The 21,623-nt window shown below is 57.7% G+C and overlaps 3 protein-coding genes across 4 annotated transcripts; 1 reads left to right on the forward strand and 2 right to left on the reverse strand.

Moving 5' to 3' along the window:
* Positions 1–4,664: 4,664 nt before the first annotated feature.
* Positions 4,665–7,498, reverse strand: PLPPR3 (phospholipid phosphatase related 3). The gene is made up of 7 exons (XM_065745966.1): positions 7,424–7,498; positions 7,012–7,197; positions 6,798–6,927; positions 6,512–6,707; positions 6,383–6,440; positions 6,119–6,292; positions 4,665–6,029 (listed from the first exon to the last, which is right to left on the reverse strand). The coding sequence occupies exons 1-7, from the start codon at positions 7,496–7,498 to the stop codon at positions 4,806–4,808; spliced, it is 2,043 nt and encodes a 680-aa protein (XP_065602038.1). The 3' UTR covers positions 4,665–4,805.
* A 1,944-nt stretch (positions 7,499–9,442) lies between these two features.
* On the forward strand, positions 9,443–11,216 carry CFD (complement factor D). The gene is made up of 5 exons (XM_065745946.1): positions 9,443–9,547; positions 9,817–9,970; positions 10,096–10,240; positions 10,448–10,705; positions 10,944–11,216. The coding sequence occupies exons 1-5, from the start codon at positions 9,469–9,471 to the stop codon at positions 11,127–11,129; spliced, it is 822 nt and encodes a 273-aa protein (XP_065602018.1). The 5' UTR covers positions 9,443–9,468; the 3' UTR covers positions 11,130–11,216.
* A 1,236-nt stretch (positions 11,217–12,452) lies between these two features.
* MED16 (mediator complex subunit 16) lies at positions 12,453–21,315 on the reverse strand. Of its 2 annotated transcripts, XM_065745885.1 has the most exons (14): positions 20,991–21,315; positions 20,693–20,800; positions 20,012–20,181; positions 18,882–19,313; positions 17,905–18,010; positions 17,171–17,326; positions 16,654–16,865; positions 16,212–16,418; positions 15,662–15,872; positions 15,326–15,459; positions 14,983–15,175; positions 14,511–14,727; positions 14,079–14,162; positions 12,453–13,053 (listed from the first exon to the last, which is right to left on the reverse strand). In XM_065745885.1, exons 1-14 carry the CDS (start codon positions 21,193–21,195, stop codon positions 12,927–12,929), a joined length of 2,562 nt encoding a protein of 853 aa, XP_065601957.1. In that variant the 5' UTR covers positions 21,196–21,315; the 3' UTR covers positions 12,453–12,926. The 2 variants fall into 2 exon arrangements, with proteins under 2 accessions (XP_065601957.1, XP_065601958.1); XM_065745886.1 differs by lacking the exon at positions 20,991–21,315 and having other exon boundaries at positions 20,698–20,763.
* Positions 21,316–21,623: the final 308 nt, after the last annotated feature.

The raw sequence follows: 21,623 nt of genomic DNA on the forward strand, positions 1-21,623 counted from the left end.
AAAGACAAGTTGCATTGATCCTACCTGAACTGTGCATCTGCTATCCTGTGCCTTAAACCTTTTTCTTCTTTTTGGGAAAACATCTGAATTGTGGAGGTCGGATGGGAGAGTTGAGGGGAAATGGGTGAGTTCTGGCTCCCTACTTCTTGTAGTGAAGGACTAATCGAGCTGGCAGAGTGGATAAAGAAAATATATTGGGCTCTGACTCTTCAGGCAGTTGTGCCCCACTGCCGTGACGTGTCTCGATTGCGTAGTACCGTGTGTCTTCGTGCCACTTTCCAATCTGCTTGTGGTTTATCTCCCTCTGCAAACCTTCAAGTGGGAGTTAAGATCCCTTGTGTGACATTGAGGCCACGCAGAAGGGTCTGGGTGGGGAAACATTCCCGAGACCAAATCACATTCCTTTGTCAGCAGTGAGTCAGCAGGCTCTGCCCTTCAGCAGAAGAGCATTGATCACGATACAAAACGAACCACTGCTGGACATTTGTGAAGACAAATCATTAAGAATTTGTCAGAATTGTGCGTGTATGTATATATCTCTAAATACTTGGCTAGGATTTGAAGAACTATTGGGTGTCCCACATCTAGAAAGGTGTTCACACGAGTCACCTTCGTGCCCCTGATTTGGAATTAACAAGACCAGTGTAGCTCTGCCATCATTCTTATAGCGTGTCTTCAGCATTTGAGCTTTTTGTTTTAATTCTTGTATTATACTTTTCGATGCAGTTGCTGTCATCTGTGCCTAGCAATATTTCCAGTTGACCAAATATCCTAATCTCTTTATATGCAAAAGAAATAGTTTAAGTACCTTTTTATAGAATGGTAAGATGGTATAAACGTAATCAAAATTTACTCCTTTGTGATATTACCCTTGTATACTGTACTTTTTGTTGTGTTTTTTTTATGATTGAAGCTGTAGGGCAGTGATAGTTCCCAGGCTGAGGCTGTGACTGAGGAGGATGTAATGACATGGATGAGGTGCGTTAGGTGGACTTTTAAAGCAATGTGTTTGAGCTTGTGAGTTGAAGTAAAAGGACCAGGCTAAAGCTTTCCCACCTTTTAAACCTATAAGCCCAGATACTTTTAAGTTATAGGAAGGGAATATGTTATAAGTAGAACACAGCAGGTCGTTTTCTCCCAGTGATAAAAGAAACTTTTTGTTTTCTGGCTTACAACTCTTTCCCAGGCCGTTCTGCCTTCTATTTCGTGTAATCCAACGTTGCCTTACATTTCCCTCTAACCTGCAACCTGTTTGGATGCAAAATAACAAGAATCTTGTACTTCTTTTCAGGGTTTGTTTGTTGTTTTTTTTTTTTCTCCTGCAAATTGTGGACCAAAGTTTGTTTTCTAATTGTCTTAGTGTTGCAAGTCAGGGTCTCCTGTTGCAGTGTGGGAGCTCTGCCTTGCCCAGCACTGAGTGCTTGGAAAAGTCTTAACTTCTCTTCGTTCCTCCCTGAGCTCTTGAGGATGTGAATGATGCTGGAGGAAGCGTGTGGAGTCTGAGTGAGGGTTCAGCTGGGGTTGCTGGTGTGAGATGCATAGTGCTTTGCCTTGCTCAGCCCTCGCTTGGTGGCTGAGAGCAGCAGAGCTGGGTGGGTCACATCGCCCTGTGTGACCTGCATGGCAGTGCCTCTGAACTCTGCAGACCCAGCTGTGGTGGTTTGGCTTTGCCCATCCCCTCCCTGAGTGAGGTGGGCAGCAGTGAGTGCATCCCTCCTGCAGGCACACGCAGCCCGAGCGGGGACAGCTGTGCTGTAGCACTCAGATGCATTCAATCCACCTCAGCTGGGGTGCTGGGAAGGGGCTGGTTGGGATGAAAGCTGTCTGCTGGAGGCCTCGGAGTGCTGCTGGGGCCGACCCACGGGTTATATCTATGTATGTACTTTGCAAAACGCAGTGAATTGAGGCGACCCCCACACGGTGGGGTTTTTTTTTTCCCCCCTTTGGATCCCTGTGTTTGCATGTAAAGAATGTGAGTAACAAAAGGGTGTACATATTTATAATTTTTTTATACCTGTCCTAAGACGTGAGGGGGCAGCAGAACCCGGGTTTTTTTATGGCAAACAGATGTATTGTATATTTTGATACCAGCTATTACAGGTTCAGTATTGCAGAAAGTGGGGTGGGGAGGGTTAAGTGTACACCACATCGGAATTCCATTGCCTCTCTTTCAACGAATGTTTGTAATGCAAAAAGAAATTAAAAACTATTTTATAACAACCTTTGTACCTTTCTGTAGCTCCATTATTTACTGTTCAGATTGTAGAAAGCAGTTGCTGGCCGGTCTGTACTTGTGCTTTCAATAAATTTCTTCTGTATTCTTTGCTTCTGATTTCCCTCTCTCTTTTTATTGTGCCTATTTTGCTTCTGGTTTTATTTTGTTTTTGGTTTGGTTTTTTTCCCCCCCCCCCCTTCTGTTGTAATTCCAGCTGCCTCGTGTCTGACTTCTCATGTCCCTCTGGGCTCATGGAGTGTTCCCATGTGGAGCTGAACTGGGATGGACTGGTGGGGGCTGGGGAGGGGTGCCTGGCCCAGCTCCCCTCCAGCTGCCCCTGCTCCAACCCCACAGCACTCACAGCTGTGGGGCTCTGGGGCCTGTAACTGACACTCTGCCTTTGTCACATCCCCACTCTTCATTTGTCCATTCATTTTTGATCACGTTCCTGAACTGTCTGTGTATCCTAGCTCATTTCCCCCCTCCCCCCCCCCCCCATCAATAACCCGACTCTGTGCTCCGGTGCCATCAGCAGCAGCGTCCCTTCTTTCCACCTCTGTTATTTCAGCTCTTTGGGACTTCACTCTGCAAACTGCAGAGCTGCTCAGGGTTTGTCCTTCCCGAGGCAGGCAGGGTGTGTAGCTCTGCCCAACCCCAACGTCTGTGGGGTGGGTGTGCTCCCTGCAGCACTGCGATGCTGGGAGCATCCCGGGGGGGGGGGGGTGGGGGGGGGATGGATGCTGTGCACGCGGGTGGGATGAAGCAGTGCTGTGTCCTCCTGCTGAAGGACCGACGTTTGCCCACAGCTGACCCTAAACTGCCCGACCCCGCGTCCGCAGCTCTCCCTGAGCAGTGGGGGGGGGGGGCGGTGTCAGTGCCCCCGGAGCCCAATGAGGGCTGGTGGTGCTGCGGGAGCGCCCGCGGTTCCTGCAGCAATTAGCGATGGGCGGTTAATGAGATTTCTCCCCCGGCATTCCAATCAGCGCCCCGCCTTGGGGGGTTGGGGGGGAGGAGGGGGGGGGATGCTGGTTGCTATGGGGACGGGGAGGTCCGGGATGCGGCGCGTGACGGCGTTTATCACCGCGAGAAACGGGGACAGCGTGGGGTCACCGCGTTCCCGCGGGGGAGGGGGGGGGGGGACCTCCACGACCACCACCCCCCCCCCCCCAACCCCTCCTCCCCTTCGGCCGTGGGCATCTCCCCACCCCTCCCCGCGGTCCCGTGTTAATCCCCGCGTGCATTTCCAGCCCCGCGCCGGGTTATGGCGGATAATCCATATGTTTGCCGGGTGAAGGCTGTGGGATATCCACCTCTAATCCAATTGGCAGCGGCGCTTTAGTGCCATCTTCCCATCACTCCGGTGTTGGAGGAGCGGGGGCCGCCACTGCTGTACCCCCTCCCCTTCCCCCCCCTCCCCTCAAACCCCCCGGGAGTTGGTACCGCGGGGCTCAGCGCTGCGGAGCCGCTCCGGTGCACCGACAAACCCGGGGAACCGGGGACCCTACACCACCTTCCCCCCCCCCCCCCCAACCTCCTCCCCCTCCGGTTTATGGGCTGCGACAAACGGCAGCAGCTGCTGCTCAGCGCAGGGCCGGGGTCGCGCGGGGTTCCACCATCTGAAAACGGGCGGGGGGGTCAGCACCCCCTTCCTTTCCCCCTCCCCCCCCCCCTTCCCCGCGCAGTCGGAGCTCTGTGTGCCCCCGGGGTGGGGGAGGACAGCGCGGGGAGGACCACCGCAGCGGCGGTGCCACGCGGGAGCTGAGCTCGGCACACGCATCCCCGCCGTTACCACAGCAACGGGGATGGAAACTGCAGCGGTGGCACTTCGCTGCCGGGCAGGGACCCCACCCCCCCTTTCCCTCCCTTCCCCACTCCAGAACCCCCCAACCCCCGAAGCCCCTCTCCTGATCCCCCACTCGCGATCCCCCACGTCTCAGCGCCCACCGGGGCCACGTTCACACGTTTATTCTCTTTTCAAACCACAGCGGCTTCAGCCGACGCCCGACGGATGCGCTCACAGCTCCGAGATTCCCCCCCCGTACCCCCCCGAGCCTCTGCCCGGGGCTCAGCTCAAGCAGTGCCCGGAGCCCATTGCAGCCCAGCACAGTGCCCGCAGTTCCCGTGGGCTCCCACCCACCCGGGGCTCGCTCCCACCCACCCCCACCCGCCGCACACTCTCTACTTTCCCCAGCGCAGTATTTACAGCTTCACGTGCCCAGCTCTCAGCCCACGGGCACTCACCCCCTCCCGACACCGCTCCCCCATCTTATTCCCCACCCCCAGAAGGAAACAGCAGTGGGGGCTGCACCCCCCCCGCCCCGTACAGCTCCGAGCCCCACCGCTCCCACCTGAAACACGCACACCACGTGCGGCCACGCATGCCCCCCCCCCCCTCCTCCTCCAGCCCCACCAAAGCCCTTTAACACCGACTGCTCTCCCACCCCACAAACCTACAGCACCGTAATCCGAATAAATTACCCCCCCCCAAAAAAAATCAGCACCTCTTTTAGAGAGTAAAACAAAAGTCCAAAGTGCTCGGGAGGGCACTTTCGGGGTATGTGGGGGGGGTGGGGGGGGGATACGGATGGGCTCAGTCCTTAAACCTGCGCCCCGCGGGCATCTTCCTATAAAAGCCGTCGGGGTCGCAGTCCGTGAGCACATCGCGCTCGGCCGCCTTCCTGCGCAGCGTGGCCTCGCGGCTGGGGGCACCCAGCAGCCCCTCGGCCGCGTCCCCCCGCTCCGCCCCCCCCGGAGCCCCATGGATGGCGGCCAGGCTTCCGTAGCGCGGCTCGTCCTGCTCCACGTCGCTCAGCGAGGAGCCGGGCGACACGCCGGCGCTCTTGGCCGGGTGGAAAGCTCGGAACTCCTTCCCCACCTCCCCCAGCTCGTAGCCGTCCTCCCCTCCCTTCGGGGCCGCCTTCCACTCCCAGGGCCCGTTCCCGGCCGAGAGATGCACCACGGGGTGGTGCGGGGCGTGCGCGTCGATGGTGACGATGCTGGAGCTGTCCCGCTCCGAGGGCGAGCGGTACTGCGACGAGTCGGAGCTGGTGGAGGACGACGAGGTTTCCGAGTGCTTGGGGGTGGCGGGGGCCGCGCTCTGCGCTTTGGACATGGCGATCACCTGCATCAGGCGGGGGGGGTTGGCGGCGCGAGGAGCGCTCTTCTCAGCCACCATCACCCACTTGGCCCGCACGGCCCCGGCTCCGCCCGCCGCGCTCTCCTCGGGGATGTGCACCAGCGGAGCGGCACCGGGACGCGGCGGGAGGAGCACCCGCGGGCCCAACGCTGCCCGCTCGGGACGAGCCTGCACCGTGGGGTACAGCGCGGGGGGCACCTCCTCGTCCGCCTCGTCCGCCCCGCGGCCCTCCATCGCTTTCTGCTTCCACTCGGAGATGAGCTGCTTGGAGCGCGAGGCGTCGAGCGGCACGTGGATGGTCATGTGGCGGCGCGCGGCGTCCTCCATGGAGGGCGTGCTGACGCGGGGCAGCGTGTTGCTGAAGGTCACCATGTTCTCCTTGGCCATGGGGCTGCGCGGTGCCAGCAGGTCCACGTCCACGCTGGCGCGTTTCAGGCTGCCCAACGAGTTCTTGTCGCGCGGCACCGGGCGCGCGGACGCCTCTTCCTCCTCCTCCTCCTCCTCCTCCTCCTCCTCCTCCTCCAGGCGCGGGGTCAGCTCGTCGGTGCTCACCGATTTGTTCTGTTGGTACACCGCGTCGTGGCCGCGCTGCGTCAGCACCCGGAGAGCGTCCTTGGCCGGAGCTGGCACCGGGACCCTCTCAGTGGGGGCACGGAAGTTGCCCACTGCGTGATACGCCTGCAGTAGGGGGGGGATTGAGCTCAGTGGGGCCGCTGAGCAGCACACAGCCCCCCCACCCCCACCCCCCCCGTGCCCGTGGCACCCACCAGGTACGCGGCGATGCCGGCGCCGATGAGGAAACCCACGTAGACATCGGTGGGATGGCTGCGGTACTGCGTGATCTGCGTCAGCCCGCAGATGCCGGCGGCGATGGCGAAGGCGAAGACCAGGATGGGCTTCAGGAGCTTGGTGCTGTCCGAGATGGTGGAGTTGAAGTACATCTGCAGAAAGGGGGTGGGGGGGGACACAGAACAACATCAGCCACGGACTCTCCACCGTGGACCCACCCCCACGCGGCGTCGCGCTCTCACCGACACGTAGACAGCGGCGAAGGCGGACAGCGTGGCGTGCTGGGATGGGAACGTCTTCCTGCAGGAGAGCACAGGGCCGAGCTGTGTTACACTGTGGGGTGGGGGACCGCGCTGCCCCATGGCACGTACCTGGCGGACAGGATGGCGTGCTTGTCGGTGCCGGCGCAGATGTCCTGAGTGATGTAAGGGTTGGCGTCGCACGGCGTGCCCAGCAGCGTGTAGTTGGGTTTGCAGACGGTCAGGAAGAAGGGCGCGTGGTAACCGGTGGCCAACTGGATGACGTCGGTCACCAGCGCCGTGGCGCAAAGCCCGAAGACGTGGACACCTGCGCGGGTGGGAGGGGATGTGGTTTGCAACCTTTGGGGTGCGACCACCCCGATCCCGGACCCCTGGGTGAGGCGGAGGCACAACGTACCCACAAACCTTACGGTGCGGCGCAGGAAGGAGTTGAAGTTGCAGCCGCCGGCGTTGATGCTGCCCTCGGCACCGGCGCGGCCCTTCAGCCGGGACTGCAGGCAGTACACCACGCCTTCCCCGAGCATGATCTGCATGGGGGGGGGGGGGGGGAACCGCGCTCAGTGCCACCCCAAAGGCAGCGGGACCCGGCCCCATAGCGGCGTGGGACGCACCGAGGCGGCGGGGGCGGCGAAGGCGAGGCTGAGCAGCATGAGCAGAGGGATGAGCTCCTCGCTGCTCTCCACGTAGGGCATGGAGAGAGCGCGGTCGTGGCACTGGAAGCCCACCTTGGCCGGCTTGAAGAGGTCGGTGAGCTCCAGGAAGTACAGCGTCACGATGGAGGAGGCCACGATGGGCAGCTGAGGGGGGCGAGGAGGCCTCATTGCCCACCGTAGCCCCTCCTCCCCCCCACCCCCAGAGTCCCATTCGGTGCACTCATGGGAACACGGGTGGTGGTGGAGCCCCACACACTGTGGGGGCTCAGTGCGTGGTGGCATCAAAGTGGGCAGGAGAGGGGTGGGGAGGACGTGGCATTCCCCCTCCCCACACACACACACCCCGGACCCCCACCCATTCCACACCTACCTCCACAAAGTAGAAGCAGGGCAGGAGTGTCATGCTGTCCTTGGGAGCCTTGGTCTTGTCCTTCGGGGAGATCATGGTCCTGGGGGGGGCCCTGCGGGGGGGGGGGGGGGGTGACAACAGGTGGGGCGGGGACTCGGGGTCTTGGGGGATGTGGGGAGAGGCTGTGCCACCCGCAGTGCCAAACGGGGGGTGGGGGCCCGGGGTAACCCCCCCGGCCTCAGCGCCCACAAACTTCCAGTAAGTACTGAGTGCAACGAGGGATGGAGGAGGGGTGGGGAGGGGACGGGGACGAAGGGGTAGCGCACGGTGGGGGGGGGCAATATAGGGGGCAGAACCGGGAGAGGCAGTACCGGGCTGGGGGGCAGTAGCGGGGGGATGGCGATACGGAGGGACACTACGGGGAGCAGTACCGCTGGGGGGGGGGGGGTGCGGGGAGTACAGGGGCAGCCCCGCAGCAGCCGGAGACGACCGTAGCGCGGTGCCGCAGCCCCGGGCGGGGGCCGGGAAAGGGGGGGGGGGGGCGGGCGAGGAGGGGGCGCGGCCCTTTGTGTCCCCGCGGCCGACCCCCCCCCACTCACCTCGGCTGCAGCCGCCCCCGGGGGGGGGAAATCCGGGCGGGGGTGGGCACGGGCGGGGCCGGGGACGTCCGCGGGGCTTCCGCAGCGCGGGGCTGCTCTGCCTCGGCGGATCGCGGCTGTATCCTCCGCCGCCGCCGCCGCCACCTCCTCCTCCTCCTCCTCCTCCTCCTCCGCCCCCTCCCCACCGCCCCCCGCCCCTCCCCGCCGCTCCCGGCCGCTCTCGGGGCGCTGAACCGCTGCGGGGGCGCGGGGGGGGGACCGGGAAAGGGAGCGGGCGGGGGTCGGGTGCGAGACAAAGGGATCGGGGGGGGGGGGGGCGGCACCGAGCGGGGGCGGCGCCCCCGTGCCGCTCTATATCTTCCGCCGTGCAGTGCATCCAACCCCCCCCCGCGCTGCTCCTCACCCCCAAAAGGCGGCTCTGCCCCCCCCCCTCGGGCTTTGCACCGGGTATGGAGATGCGCCGAGACCCCATCCCCATGACCCCCCCCCCCACCTTCGTCCGGGGTCGGCCGTCTGCTGCCCCGCAGCCCCACACTCCCGCACCGCGCCTGGAGGAGCCGCGAGGCTCAGCCCGGGGTCAGAGCTCCCACGTTTAGGATCTCCCCCAAAAATTCAGGAATTTCCCCCCAGATTCAGGGCCGTGGGGTCTGGGGGCCGCGCTGTGCCCCTGCTCGCTGCCCTCGTTCCATTTTCGGCCCTAAGTGGGCAAAAATCTCCCGGCGTATTTAACGTTAAATCCCGAATCACTGCGGCTAAGCCGCTGTGAAATCCCGATGTCAGCTCTGCTCCCGCACTCCGACCCCCAGCGCTGCCCCTTCCCCGCGCGACCCCGCGTGGACGGGGACGGACTCCGCCGGGCTCCGGAGCGATGGGTTTGGCACAGCTGCAGCCTGAAATAAACCTCGAGAGATTTTATGCTGATAAAAAGAGGGGAAAACAAACAAACAAACCAAAAACCCCAAACCCGCGGCTCCAGCCCAGGTTCCCTCCTCGGTGCTCGCTCCCTTTCCCTGTGACACCGCAGAGCAGCACCGCGTGGGATGTATGGGGACGAGGTGAGAGCTGTGCCATGGGGTTGGGGTTAAGGGTCCCAGGACCCCAGTGCTGCCCCACTGCTCCTGGGAAGGGCTCGGGGCGCGGCCGTGGGGCTGTGGCTCTGCTTCGTGGCATCGGGGACCGCCACCCCTCGGGGACTCCGACCCCTTTACCCCGCAGCCGTCCGAGCCCTCAGCGCTGCAGAAATCCCCTCCCACTGCTGCCAGACCCGGCAGATGGGGACGGCTGCTTCCTCCCGAAGTTGTTTGTCCGGGAACTCTTGACCCGTTTTATAACGGAGCGTTTAAGAGCATTTGGCATCGTCTCTCTGCGGAAATCCCCTTCTTTTTCCCTTCCTGCCCTCCCTGTGGCCCCAAACTGGATATAAAACCAATCCCCATCCCATCCCCGGAGCAGCCGCCCACTGCAGCCATGGGGCCGTGCGCTGCTGCCCGACCCGTCCTCTCCCTCCTCCTCCTCCTCCTGCTGCTCCCGGGGGCCGTGGTGGATGGTGAGCACGGGATGGGGACGGGATTGGGGAGGGGGATAGAAAGGAGTGCCCCCAGGAGGACTGCGGGCTCTCGGGTGGGTTCGGTTGGTGGGCACAGACCCCTCCCGGGGTCACTGTGGGGATGCTGCGAGGGAAACTGAGGCACGATGCCCACACTTCGAGCGGGGACACCTCACAGCGAGCCAGGAAACCCCACTGCAGTCCCTATGGGTGTGGGGAGCGTTTTCCCCCCACTAACACCGCCTCCCCCCTCCCCCACCCCGCACCAGCTCAGCCCCGGGGACGGATCCTGAGGGGCTCAGAGGCGCAGCCCCACCTGCGGCCCTACATGGCCTCGCTGCAGCTGGGAGGACAGCACGTGTGTGGGGGCTTCCTCATCGCCCAGCAGTGGGTGCTGAGTGCTGCGCACTGCACCGAGCAGACGTGAGTGATGTGGGGTTGGGGGGGAGGGGGGAAACCTGTCCGCACCTCCCGGACCCTGCAGCCCTCGCAGCTCCGTGGGCTGAGCCCCTTCCACCCCTCCCCCATTCCCTCTCCCTCCCTCCCAGGAGCGGGCAGCACTTTGAGGTGCTGCTGGGAGCTCATTCCCTATCGGAGCCGGAACCCCATAAGCGGTTGTACCGCGTGAAGGCACAGATTGCCCACCCCGGCAGCAACATCCACAACAACCGTGACGACCTCCTGCTGCTCCAGGTTTGCTCCCTGCACCCCCTCCCTCCGCTCGCAGCGCCCGGACCGCTCTCATTTTCACTCTCCACTTCCCCCCCCCACCCCCACCCCGGTCCATCCTCATCCATCCGTCGCCTCCATCCATCCCCACCCCGTGTCCTGGGGGCTGCAGGAGGGGTCCCAGCTCTGCCCCTCACCCCCCTGACCCCGCTCCCCTTCTGTCGGTGGCAGCTGGAGGAGAAAGCGGAGCTGAACGAGCACGTGCAGGTGCTGCCGTTTCAACGCGAGGACCGCGACGTGGCGGCCGACACTGTGTGCGATGCCGCGGGGTGGGGGACAGTGACACACAGCGGGCAGAAGCCGGATCGGCTGCACGAGGTGCGGCGTCCGGTGATCGACCGAGAGCACTGCAACCACCGCACCCGCCACGACCACACCATCACCGATAAGATGATGTGCACCGATTCTCACAAGAAGGACACCTGCAAGGTCGGAGCCCACGGGGGTTGGGGGTGCTGATCCCACCGCCGGGACTGGGGGCGGGGTGGGAGGATGCTGGGATGTGGGGATAGGGTTGGGTGCTCGGTGTGCCGGGGTGACTGCATCCCTGTGGGGTTGGGGCTTGGGATCGTTGCTTCCCAGGCCGTATGGGGGGGCGGGGAGGGCACACAGCAGTGACTCTGATCCGAAGCGGAGCTGCAGCCTGAGATGAGCTTCGTCCCCGCAGGGCGACTCCGGGGGACCTTTGGTCTGCAACGGTGTGGCCGAGGGGGTGGTGACTGCCGGCTCCCGCGTCTGTGGCAACTACAAGAAGCCGGCCATCTACACCCGCATCGCGCCCTACGTCGGATGGATCGACGGCGTCATGGCCTCCGGGGACGGGGACGCGGATGGGGACGTGGCCGCGCGCTGAGACCCCACCCCCGGGCACGGAGGGGACGGGGCCGCGGCTTGGGGCTGAGCGATGCCCGGGGAGGGTGGGGGGGGGAAAAGCGCTGCAGGCTTTGCTGGACACGTCTGTAACCACCGCAATAAAGCAACGCTGCAGGAAGAGCTGTCGGTGCTGAGCGGGGCGGGGGGCGGTGCCGAGGGGGGGTTGGGGGCTGCTGGGCTCTGGGGGTGGCACAGCTAGGGCACCCCCGTGTCCCCAACACCACCGTCCTTCCTTGAGCACACATGGGGGTCGCATCCCTTTGTGTGCTCCCCTCTAGGGGCCCCCACACCGCCCTTCCCCCCCCCCCCACCCCCCAGCATTGCTCTGAGACCCCAAAGGGGAGCACTGCAACCCGGGTTTGCCCAGCAGAGCAGGGACCGTCTGCGTGCACAGTGCGTGGCAATGCTGTGTGCTCCTCCAGAGAAAGGAGACGAGCAAGGACTCCCGTTGGTGAGTTTTACTTACGGGGGACATCCGCCCCGACGAGATGTAGTTGCCTAATTAGTCACCTGTCTGTCCTTAATTACCAGAAGAATAGCGCGGCGCACACCAGCTCCGCAGAATATTAGGGCTGAGAGACGAAGCTCTCTCTGCCATCAGCTCCCATATTTTTCACTAAGAAATGAAAACTCACTCCCAGAGGGATATGAATAATCCAAAAAACCCAGCAGGCCTTCACTCTAAGAGTCTCTGAGGATGTCGGGAGGGATCTGGCTGAGCAGGAATTCAGCCGTGCCCCACATCAGCTCCAACCTCCCTCCCTGAGCTGCCAGATGCACTCAGATTTCAGTCTGAGCTGTGCTAGGAGAGCTCTTCCTCCACCACACTGAAGCACACGGCTTCATCTGAAGCTGCAGACCTATGACAATCTTAATTACCCCATGTTTTCTCCTCTGGTGTCCACAGTCATCTGATGGAAGGTTGAAAACCATCCCATTTTGTAAGTGCTTGCAGCTCCTTTCCTAACGGAGTGGCAATTAACACCACTTTCCTTCCCTTGCGTTGATGCATCAGCAGTCCTGGGCACACACTGTGCAACCAACGTCACATGAAAGAGTGCTGAAGCTCTGAGAACAAACCCAACATTCTGTACGAAATTAAGGGAACTTTTATTTACAAAAGAGCTGCTGGCTCAGAGTCCCAGGGATGGGTCCCCTCCAGGCAGCTCCTGCTCCTCCAGAATTGCTCCATTCATCAGAAGCACAACTGGATGATGATGATGATGACGATGATGAAGTCTCCCATGAGAGCAGCCAAGTTCACTCAAAGCACGGAGATGCACAAGGAAACCCCAGGCCACGCTTCCCACGCAGCAAAGGAGGATCACAAGGAACTAAGTGCTGGTTCCTCTCTCCTTGCAGATTCTCTGTGCACCCCCACTCCCCCCCTGAGCACTCAGCCCGTGCTGTGGCTCACTCCGGGGTTCAGCCATTCTGTGTGCTCAGCCCAGATACAGAGGGCAGCAGCTTTCCCTCCTCCCTGGCCCCTGGCTTCCAGCTGACATTACCTTTGGAGGCAATGGGGAAACACGAGGGGCTCTACCCTGTAAAAAGCTCCTCCCCTCTTGGTTTTCTGGGGTTTTTTTAGGTCATAAAGGGCTGAAGGTGAAAAACCAATGCAAGAAAAACCCATCAGCACTTCTAGCCCACTGCCTCACGGGCAGCACCAGGACAACGCTTCCAGGGAGCTCAGTAGGGCTGCACTCCTCAATCCCAAAGCACTCTGAGCTCTTCCACTTGGCACCCGTTGCTCTCTCCACGGCCCACGGAGGGGCTCTCAGGAATAGCTGAGGGGCATCCTCCTCCACAATCCCCCACACAGGCAGTTTTTGACCCAGCGCTGCTCCCACTGCTTCACAGCAGTGACTTTGTTTGGGGATTTCAGCATGGTAACGCAGCCACACCTGGAAAGGAAGAAAGCAGAGAGGAACAGCCCTGGCACGAAGGCAGGGAAGGGCAGGAAACGAGCCAGCAGTGCTGGCACTTCTGCTGTGTGACCAGAAGCAGTGAGGAGGAAACAACTTCTGCCATTTGCAGCTGATGTTTTTGAGCAATGAAAGCCATGCGAGCAAATATCTGTAACCCAGAGAGGTTATCTTGGAACAGAGGGCTGTGATGCAGACAACAGCCCCCAGCTGCTATTTACAGGTAAAACAGCAGACACTCAACGTTATAAAAACCATCTGCTACAGAGACCTTCTATTAAAACTCATAATTAGAGCTAATCCAATCTCGTGATGAGATGGATGTGCTGCTTCGGTGCTCCTTCGTGAGGGGATGGCACAAGAGAACTTCCAAACTTAAGTTTGAAACAGCACCGTGGGTACTGTCATCATGTGCACTCACCACCTCCTCCCCACAAACAGGGGAACCTGCAGGCTGAGCCAGGGAGCTCTCACCATTAATAAAGACAAATTCTGCTCTCTGTTTACCCCTGCCATCTGACTGTCCTCGTTATTTTTCTGTTAAAGCAACACTGTCTTCATCCCACGGTGCAGTGTTCAGCCCTTGGATGAAAGCTAGTTCAGTCACTGGCAGTGAGGAATGGAGTTAATTCTCAAAGAGCTGTGGTTACCCTGCAAAGCAAGGCAGTAAGGCTGAAACTCAGCCATGCTGCAATGATAGTAGCAGCTTTCTTGAGTCAGCCGTGCTGCTCTTCAAGAAGCATTTGAAGGATCTTCCGTCTCCCACATCAGGGATGTCTTAAACATACCCACAAGTGCTTTCTTTAAATGCAAAGTGGTAGAGACGTAAAGGAAAGGCCTTAATTTAGAAGCAGCATTTCCTCCTGCAGGCACAGATCACATGAGAAGTTACTGGGATACCAGCTGGGATGGTAAACAGAGGCCAATTTTTGAATGACAAAAGACAGTTTGAGTTTTTGCCAAGACCTCCTCTGCATGGAAGGGATTACACCTGCATCACTTACCTGGTGCAGGACTTGCATTCTTCTGTTGGGTATGCTCCTAAATGAAGCCTTCTCAAGTGATCGATTTTGGGCTGACCAGGTGCCCTAGGTAGGAAGAAGAATGGGATAGTTTCTAGGGTATCATTTTCTACAAGCTGTTGCCAGGGCAGTGAGCTGCATTTCAATGGCCAGTGGGGCCCAGGCTTTGACTATGTACTCTGTAAAGTGCCATTGGATTCAAAGGCACGCTGACATAAATCTAAACACAAATTAGCACTTTGCCCCCTCCTCCTGCCATCTCGTTTCAGCTCTTTAAATTCACAGCCATTTGTGACTGTGACAACCCAAGCACAGAGAACAAACCCTCCTGGGACACAGGCATTCCAGATCCAATGACCCCTCAGAGCTGGAGAGATCCCAACCACACCATCTTTTTGTTTCACCTCTTTGTACCTCACAAAGGCATCAAACTGGGAAGAGACAGTGTGACCAATGAGCCCAGGAGCTTTTCCAAACTGCAGCCTGACGAGCTGCTTGTTCTGCAGCTTGCTGATAATGCCATCGTTGATAGGCAACCAATCAATATTGGGAATGAGCAACTGGCTGGGCAGGAGGCAACACTCATCTATCAGGGTATCATCTGGCTCTGTTATGTGACTTTCTTCACGACCTGCATGGAAAAGGAAGCAGCAAAGAGAGAAAACCAGCGTGATCTTTACATATCTCATTTATGGGTTGAGAGAAGTGGACACAGTTTCCTCCTCCATCCGCCAACGCAGTGCAGAAAACAATAAAGCTGGCAGCTGTACTTGCCCTTTCTAAACACCACAGACCCACTCAAAAGTCACTCCCTGCAATTACTTCTCTCACGCACAATCCAAATTAGCGAAGATCCTTTTGTTCCAGGGAACTGGCAAACACTTACAGCACAGCCAAAGTTTAGTGAGAAGCCTGAAGAGGAGGGACATGCTGTCCTGGGTGTCAGAGGTTGCTGTGTAGACAGGGAGGCAGCTTGGCTTCAACAGCCCCCAAATTCGGATCACCACCATCAGCTCCCTGAACATGCCCAGGGATGCTCCATCCCGCAGGAAGCTGTGGCCTGGCCTCACAGGAGAGCCCTGCAGAGGGGAGAAACATCTTGGGATTGGGGCCTAAACTCAGCCTGCTGGAGCTGCTGTTCTGTTCACAGGACAGAAAACAGGCTGGTAGAGGAGGTTAGAGGAGTAAGAGGTTCATGAAATACTGCTCTTGGAAGCACTGGCTCTCACCTGGTTAGGAAGGCTGGCCAGTAGATAGAGCACAAAATCTCCCACCCACTGGATGAGCTGCTGCAGAGATTGCAATGTGTTCATCTCCAGGACAAACTCTTCTGTCTTCAAGTTGATCATCACCTTGTCAATGTCTGGAACAGAAACAGAACATCTGGTTCAGTCAGGAGGTGGACCCACACTTCACCCTGTGTCCCTGCAGTGCGAAAAGACCTCGCTCTCCTCTTCCTCAAACCCAGGGAGCAACTGTGAGCTCAAGACATTTTACTCTGAGTCTAAAAGGAGCTGATACAGGACACTGAGAAAGCTGTGTGCAATGCTAGCAGCAATCCCCACCTATATCTGTGATCTTGGAGCAGATCTCTGTGAGTCGGTCCCCAGGGCTCTTGTCAGGGGTGTTCAAGAAGTGTGGGCGCAGCAGTGACTTCAGGGTGCAGCTAATGGCAATCAGGAACAGCTTGGCATGGTAGTCACAAACACGGGCTATCGTGCTGGAGGAGAGCTTGCAAAGAGATGCCTTCATGGCAACAATACGTGTGGCAAGGACCTGATGGACAGAGGCACGAGAAAGAACTCAGGAGTGAAGGCAGAACTAAGATCAGCTCATGAAGCAAACTCTGTTCTTCATTTGGAGACAACAGCTGGAACAGTGAACAGTGGAGCAGTGATTTGTGCATGTACAAACAGTCCTATTTCTCCTCGCAATGCTGACACAACCTCTGTCAAAAACAAGCTCTGATATCTCACCAGACCTTTCCAGCAGGCACAGATTAGTGACAAGGAGCACTGCGTCAAGAATAGAGCATCCTAAGACAGCACTTCCAGGTCATTACAGCCCTCTCTATTGCTGAGATCCCCCCCGTGCCCACCCTCTGCTCCTGCTGACCTGCTGCAGGGCTGCACTCTGCCGTGTGTACTCCTCGTGCAGTTTTTCCACCAGGTTTTGGACCATGTTGGGCTGGACGTGGAGCAAGATGTCCCACCAGTCGTAGCCTGTCACCATGCAGTACTCCAACAGGAACAGCAAGTGACGGAGGGAGGTGTTCATGTCCAGCACGTGGCCCATGGAGGGGGAGATACGCAGCATGCTCAGCTGAATGGGGGAGGCAAAGGAGAATCCCCATCAAGAACTGGCTTGAAAACTTTCCACAAAAGCTACCTCACTACACAGGGTGACCTGCAGCTCACTGCTGGCCCGAGGGTACAATCTCTACCCGGATCACACAGCTGGAAATGACATTCCCAGAGCTTTCCTGGATGATCCCTCACCACTTAGATGAGATCGAGAGAGATCCTAGGAGAACAGCCCACGTAACAAAACACACTACCTTCCCATGACTATCAATGCCAGCCAAGGCCAGGGACGTCCAGGAGAGCTGCATGGCTTTGAAGTGAACAAGGGGACCAGTAGTTCGTTGCCTTTTGATAGTCTGCTCATCCACAGGGCGCTGGGAGGAAGAGCCATGGAAGACAGCCATCATTTGCAGGGACAGGCGATGAACAATGTGGACACTGCCATCGTGAAAAGCCAAAGCCAGACCTGGGGAGAGGTGACAACTCTGAGCAAGCAACTTCTGGTATAACCCTGACCTCACCCAGCAAAACAGCCAGAGACACAGCAGCCAGAGGAGGTGGGCTTGCAGGCACATTTGAGCCTTGAGGTCACGTTGGCATTTCACAGAGGTATGCATCCCCCCCAAAGAAACGAAACGGGACGAGTAATGCCTTGAAAAGCTTCTGTATCAATATCCTGCACGCGTCACTCCAAATTCTTCCTTCAGCTGCAGTTTAGAAGATGAAGAAGGAAAGTTTTGGGCAGATGTGAGAAAAACAGAGACTCCTTACCCAGTCCAGGGAAGAATTTGGTGTCGTTTGCCACCTTCAGGTCAGTATTTGTGAGGGAGATGGGCAGCTTTGGCAGAGCCACGGCTGAAACACGATCCAAGTCATTGGTGGCAGAGAGAATTCTCCATTTCAGGATCATGGGTTGCTTGTCTCCAACTTGGAAAAACACAAGTGAGACATCTCTGTCCAAAGGGCTCAGAAAACAGTGCCCCTCCCTGACTTCAGCCCACACTTATCTATGCAGACCAGTGCATCCCCCCCTGTATTCCCCTGTTTTTTCCTAAGGTTCTGCTGGTGGTGATCAACAATTCTTTATGTTAAACAATCCTTTGCAATTCAGCAGAGCAAACAGCACAGATTTGCTGTGGTCACACTTGAAATCAAGTGGAAGAGGCGTGCAGATATGGCAGCTCGGTGAAACTACTTGCACGCTGCAAAACTGTCTTCTTTAGAAAGCTCAGCTTGCTCTGCTCTCAGCAGGAAGAGTGGCTGCACAGCAAAACAGAAAATGCCTTTTATTGAGTGAAAGTAACAGCTATAAACCACTTCCTGGAAACCATCCATTTGTTGCAAGATGCAAACAAATGGATGGAACAGAGCGTGTGGCCGAGAACACCTGAAAAAACAAATAAATATGTGACAATGGATTGGAGGCCCTGGCTCACCACGCTCACTCAGGCCACACTCAGACCACACTCTCACTGTTCTCAGCAGTATTTGGTGCTGGAACTCACCCACAGGAGAGATCTGCTGGAAGATGTTGTTGACAGGCAAACCCTCTTTCCGGAGAGACCAGCACTCCACAATGCTGTTGTTCTGGTTGGAAGCACAAAGCAACACCTGCAGAAGCGAAAGCCATGCTTTCTGTAGGCACAGCATTCACGGCAGGGAACAGAGTTAACCAGCAGCATTTTCAGCCCCACTGCATCTCTGTTCTGAGGTGCTTTTTCCTAATTAGCCTATACTCCACTAATGAAAAGCAGAGGAGTGTATGAGCAATGCGTAACAGTGAAGTCCCTAGCTCTAAATAGAATGAAAGAGAGGCAGAACTGTGCAATGTTATCACAGCCTGTGCTTCTTCGTATCACTAATGACCTCATCTCTCACAAATGTGTAGCCTGGCAGTGCTGCCCCATACAGCACAGACTAAATGTGAAGAGAAGGGCAGGAACGGAATCGACTTTGAAGCCAAAACAGACACTGTGTTCCCCAGTGTGGCACTCAATTCTAACCACAGGGAACAGGAGAGAGAAGAGTTTTTCAGCTTCACTGAACCACTTAGGTTTCCTCAGTCATATTACCAATGCCCTGGCAAACAGAATCAAGCTGCTAAATTAAGTCACACAGATCAAGAGCTCCAAGTGTTCTGGAGAGGGACTGCTTTGAAGTTGAGACTCAAAGATGAAAGACCTCGTATCTCAGAACCTCCCCGAGCTGCCCAGCAGAACTCCCACAATAACCAACGGCAGAGCCATAAAATAAAAACAACACATCATCAGGTTAATGTAGAATGGGACATTTCAGAGTGCTTCTCCAGGAACTGGAGGGCTCAGCCACGATGCTCCAGACCCACGAAGTGCAATCTGCTTGAACGAAGCTGAACGAACAGCAGAGAATCACTGCAGGATGTGAGTGCTCCCTCCTAGAGCTGTGAGATGAAGGAGGAATTTGTTATTCACTTAACTCCTGCTTGTTCCAACAGCACTCTCACCTGCTCCGACATGTCCCGAGCAAGGAATTTCAGGTGAGTGATTGCTGGGTATTTGTCCTTGCGAGCAGGGTCGGTGGTGCAGCGCATGAAGAGGGAAGGCAGGATTTCAGTGTCTATCTTGCATTTCTCATTCACCACGCTCACACAGACTTTGTAGAACTGGACAGGGGAGGCACTGCTGCCATCTGACGTGGCCACCACGATGTTTCCCCCGCCAGTGAAGGCGACATCTGCCAAGGCAACGCGGCAACGGAGGCGGCACAGGCTTTCTGTGGATGTCAGCACCTGCCCGTTGGGCTTGAGGAGGGAGACTGTCACCAGACCACTGATGGTCACAGCAATCCAGCCCTCCATCGGCTTCCCACCAAACAGCGTCAGCGACGGAGAGAATTTGACCCTGGAAAACTTCTCCCCGAAGTTCGAGGCTCCAGACTGCGAATGAAGATGGGCAAAGTGAAGACGTGAGCACCTGATGCCTGCAGCTCTGCTCCCTGAGTCACTGCAGCACAGTGAGAAGAGCTAAACAGAGTCCAGGCATCGAGCTCATACACCCAGCTCTGTGATGTGACTGTGGGGAAGGCAGCTCCCCAAAGTTATGAGCAGTACCAGCTGCTGCCCAGCACAGCACACAACCCCATTAAGTTTCTGTGCCTCGGTTTCTCCAGTACTAAAGGAGGGAAACACTTCTCTTACTGTAACACAGCAAGAGTTAACATGTGAGAATGCAGGATGTTAAGTTGAACTGGACAGACTTTCTCATTTTGGAATCAGAATTAGACACGCTTCTGAACAAGCAGCTGATCTGTGTACCAATACAGCTCCTGTTCCCAAATCCCTGGAACAAACCTCCTTACCTCAAATGCATTTCTTCTGAAGTGCCACTGGTAGGCAAGCACGTGCTTTTATCTCCATTTTACAGCCATGGAGACTGAAACAGGCAGACAACTAAGACACAAAAAACGAGGCACCCCACCTGCCTTTCTCAGCAGGAGCTAGGAAACTGGCTTTTAACTTGAAAAGATTCCCCTACGACTTGCCCAGCACCACAGAATAAGCCCACAGCAGAGCAGCAACACACAGAGGGGTTTCTCAGCTCCCCCACTCATGACCCGAGCCAGCCCTAGACAAACCTTCTCCACGTGCAGTGCCAGCTTCACACCATTGTGCAGCCAGGACAGGGCCACCACGGGGTCTCCCTCCACCATGCTGCCCACAGTGTTCTCCCAGCTGTTGGCCAGGTGGTCAGTCATGCTCCAGCACTTGATGTGGCCATCTGCATCTGCTGAGAGCAGCCTGGAGCCTGCAGAGACACAGCCCTGTAAGAACCCTGGGTGCTGCCAATCACTGTCTGAGGAACCAAGCCACCCCACGCAGCAATGATGGAGCCCATCGCTTTGTGTGGCTCTGAGGCAATGCCAAATTATATCAAATCACACACAGAACCACTGCGGGAAGTGACCTTCCAGGACCTGAAGGAGGTCTACAGGAAAGCTGGGGAGGAACTCTGTATAAGGGCAGGTAGTAACAGGATGAGGGGAAATGGTTTGAAACTGGAAGAGGGGAGATTGAGACTAGACATCAGGAAGAAATTCTGTGCTGTGAGAGTGGTGAGACACTGGAACAAGTTGCCCAGTGGGGTTGTGAATGCCCTCTCCCCATTCGAAGCCAGGTTGGATGGGGCTGTGAGCAACCTGGTCTAAAGGGAGCTGTCCCTGCCTATAGCAGGGGGCTGGAACCGGATGATCTTAAAGGTCCCTTCCATCCCAAACCATTCAGCGATTCAATGAACGACGAGAAGGGCTGGAGCTCACCCGACTGATCCCACTCCAAACAGGTGATGGCTTCGACGTGGCCCGAGTTCACGGAGTAGACGTCCCACGGGTGCTCCGTGTCGATGATGTGGACCATGTGGGTGAGATCTGCGCCAAGCGAGAAACGAAATTACCGGCGGCATCCAGGACCGCAGCGGGGGAAGGGGCGGGGAGGGACCGCTGTCACTTTTGGGAAGGACGAAGGCCGTGCCACGCTCTGCAGGGCCCGAGGGACCCCGAGGGCACCGCGGTACCGTGGGGTGGGGGTGGGGCGGGTTTGGGGTGGGGAGGGCCGCACCGCGCTCCTCCTCGTTCCGCAGGTCGGTGGTGAAGGCGATGAGGTTGCGGCAGGACCAGGCGCACACCAGCGGGATGGACGGGCAGTGGTCGCTCTTCGGCCGCTTCTCCCACTCGCACACGTACGCCAAATCCATCGCTGCTCCGGGGGCAGCGGCACCGCGACCCTCCCGGGGGAACCGGGAAACCGGAGCGGTACCACGCATGCGCCGCCGTGTCAGGACCCCCGCGGGCTGCCCGCGCCGCGCCGCACTCCTTCAGGCACTGCTGCGGACAGCCCAGGCGGAGGGCCCTCAGTGGCGCGAGTTAATTTGCATAAAGAGCTACCCAGAAGTCCTACGGTGCGGGGAATGAAAATAAATGGTTTCAAAATTGGGAAATATTGTGCGAGAGATGTACAATTTAGGGTGTAGGTAGATGTGCTCGTAATGGTGCTTTTTTTAGAACAAACGAAAAAAGTAGTCACCCTATCGAATCTTTAAATACACTGTTGCGCAGCACAAAGCACCCATCCCGCCAGCACATATGCCAAAACTGAAATGTCACATAGGCAATGAGCACAAGGACAGCCTGCAAATCAGTGAAGCGCTCCGAACTTTTTTCTGTCCGTGGGGTTGCCAAGTCTCACCCCTTT

The sequence above is a fragment of the Cyrtonyx montezumae genome, unplaced genomic scaffold (genome assembly GCF_038088225.1).
Source record: "Cyrtonyx montezumae isolate F1298 unplaced genomic scaffold, pur_monq_1.0 scaffold_39, whole genome shotgun sequence".
Taxonomy (NCBI): Eukaryota; Metazoa; Chordata; class Aves; order Galliformes; family Odontophoridae; genus Cyrtonyx; species Cyrtonyx montezumae.

Bases quoted from the DNA above. Each gene is read 5' to 3' on its own strand.
- CFD (XM_065745946.1), top strand. From the start codon at position 9,469: ATGGGGCCGTGCGCTGCTGCCCGACCCGTCCTCTCCCTCCTCCTCCTC. The intron at 9,971-10,095 runs GTGAGTGATGTG...CCTCCCTCCCAG, and splicing joins GCGCACTGCACCGAGCAGAC to GAGCGGGCAGCACTTTGAGG. The intron at 10,706-10,943 runs GTCGGAGCCCAC...TCGTCCCCGCAG, and splicing joins ACAAGAAGGACACCTGCAAG to GGCGACTCCGGGGGACCTTT.
- PLPPR3 (XM_065745966.1), bottom strand. From the start codon at position 7,498: ATGATCTCCCCGAAGGACAAGACCAAGGCTCCCAAGGACAGCATGACA. The intron at 6,708-6,797 runs GTACGTTGTGCC...CCACCCGCGCAG, and splicing joins CCGCACCGTAAGGTTTGTGG to GTGTCCACGTCTTCGGGCTT. The intron at 6,441-6,511 runs GTACGTGCCATG...GCTCTCCTGCAG, and splicing joins CACGCCATCCTGTCCGCCAG to GAAGACGTTCCCATCCCAGC.
- MED16 (XM_065745885.1), bottom strand. From the start codon at position 21,195: ATGCGTGGTACCGCTCCGGTTTCCCGGTTCCCCCGGGAGGGTCGCGGT. The intron at 15,460-15,661 runs GTGGGGATTGCT...TTTCTGTTCCAG, and splicing joins CTCCAAGATCACAGATATAG to ACATTGACAAGGTGATGATC. The intron at 13,054-14,078 runs GTAAGTGATGCA...CTTCCTTTCCAG, and splicing joins GAATGCAAGTCCTGCACCAG to GTGTGGCTGCGTTACCATGC.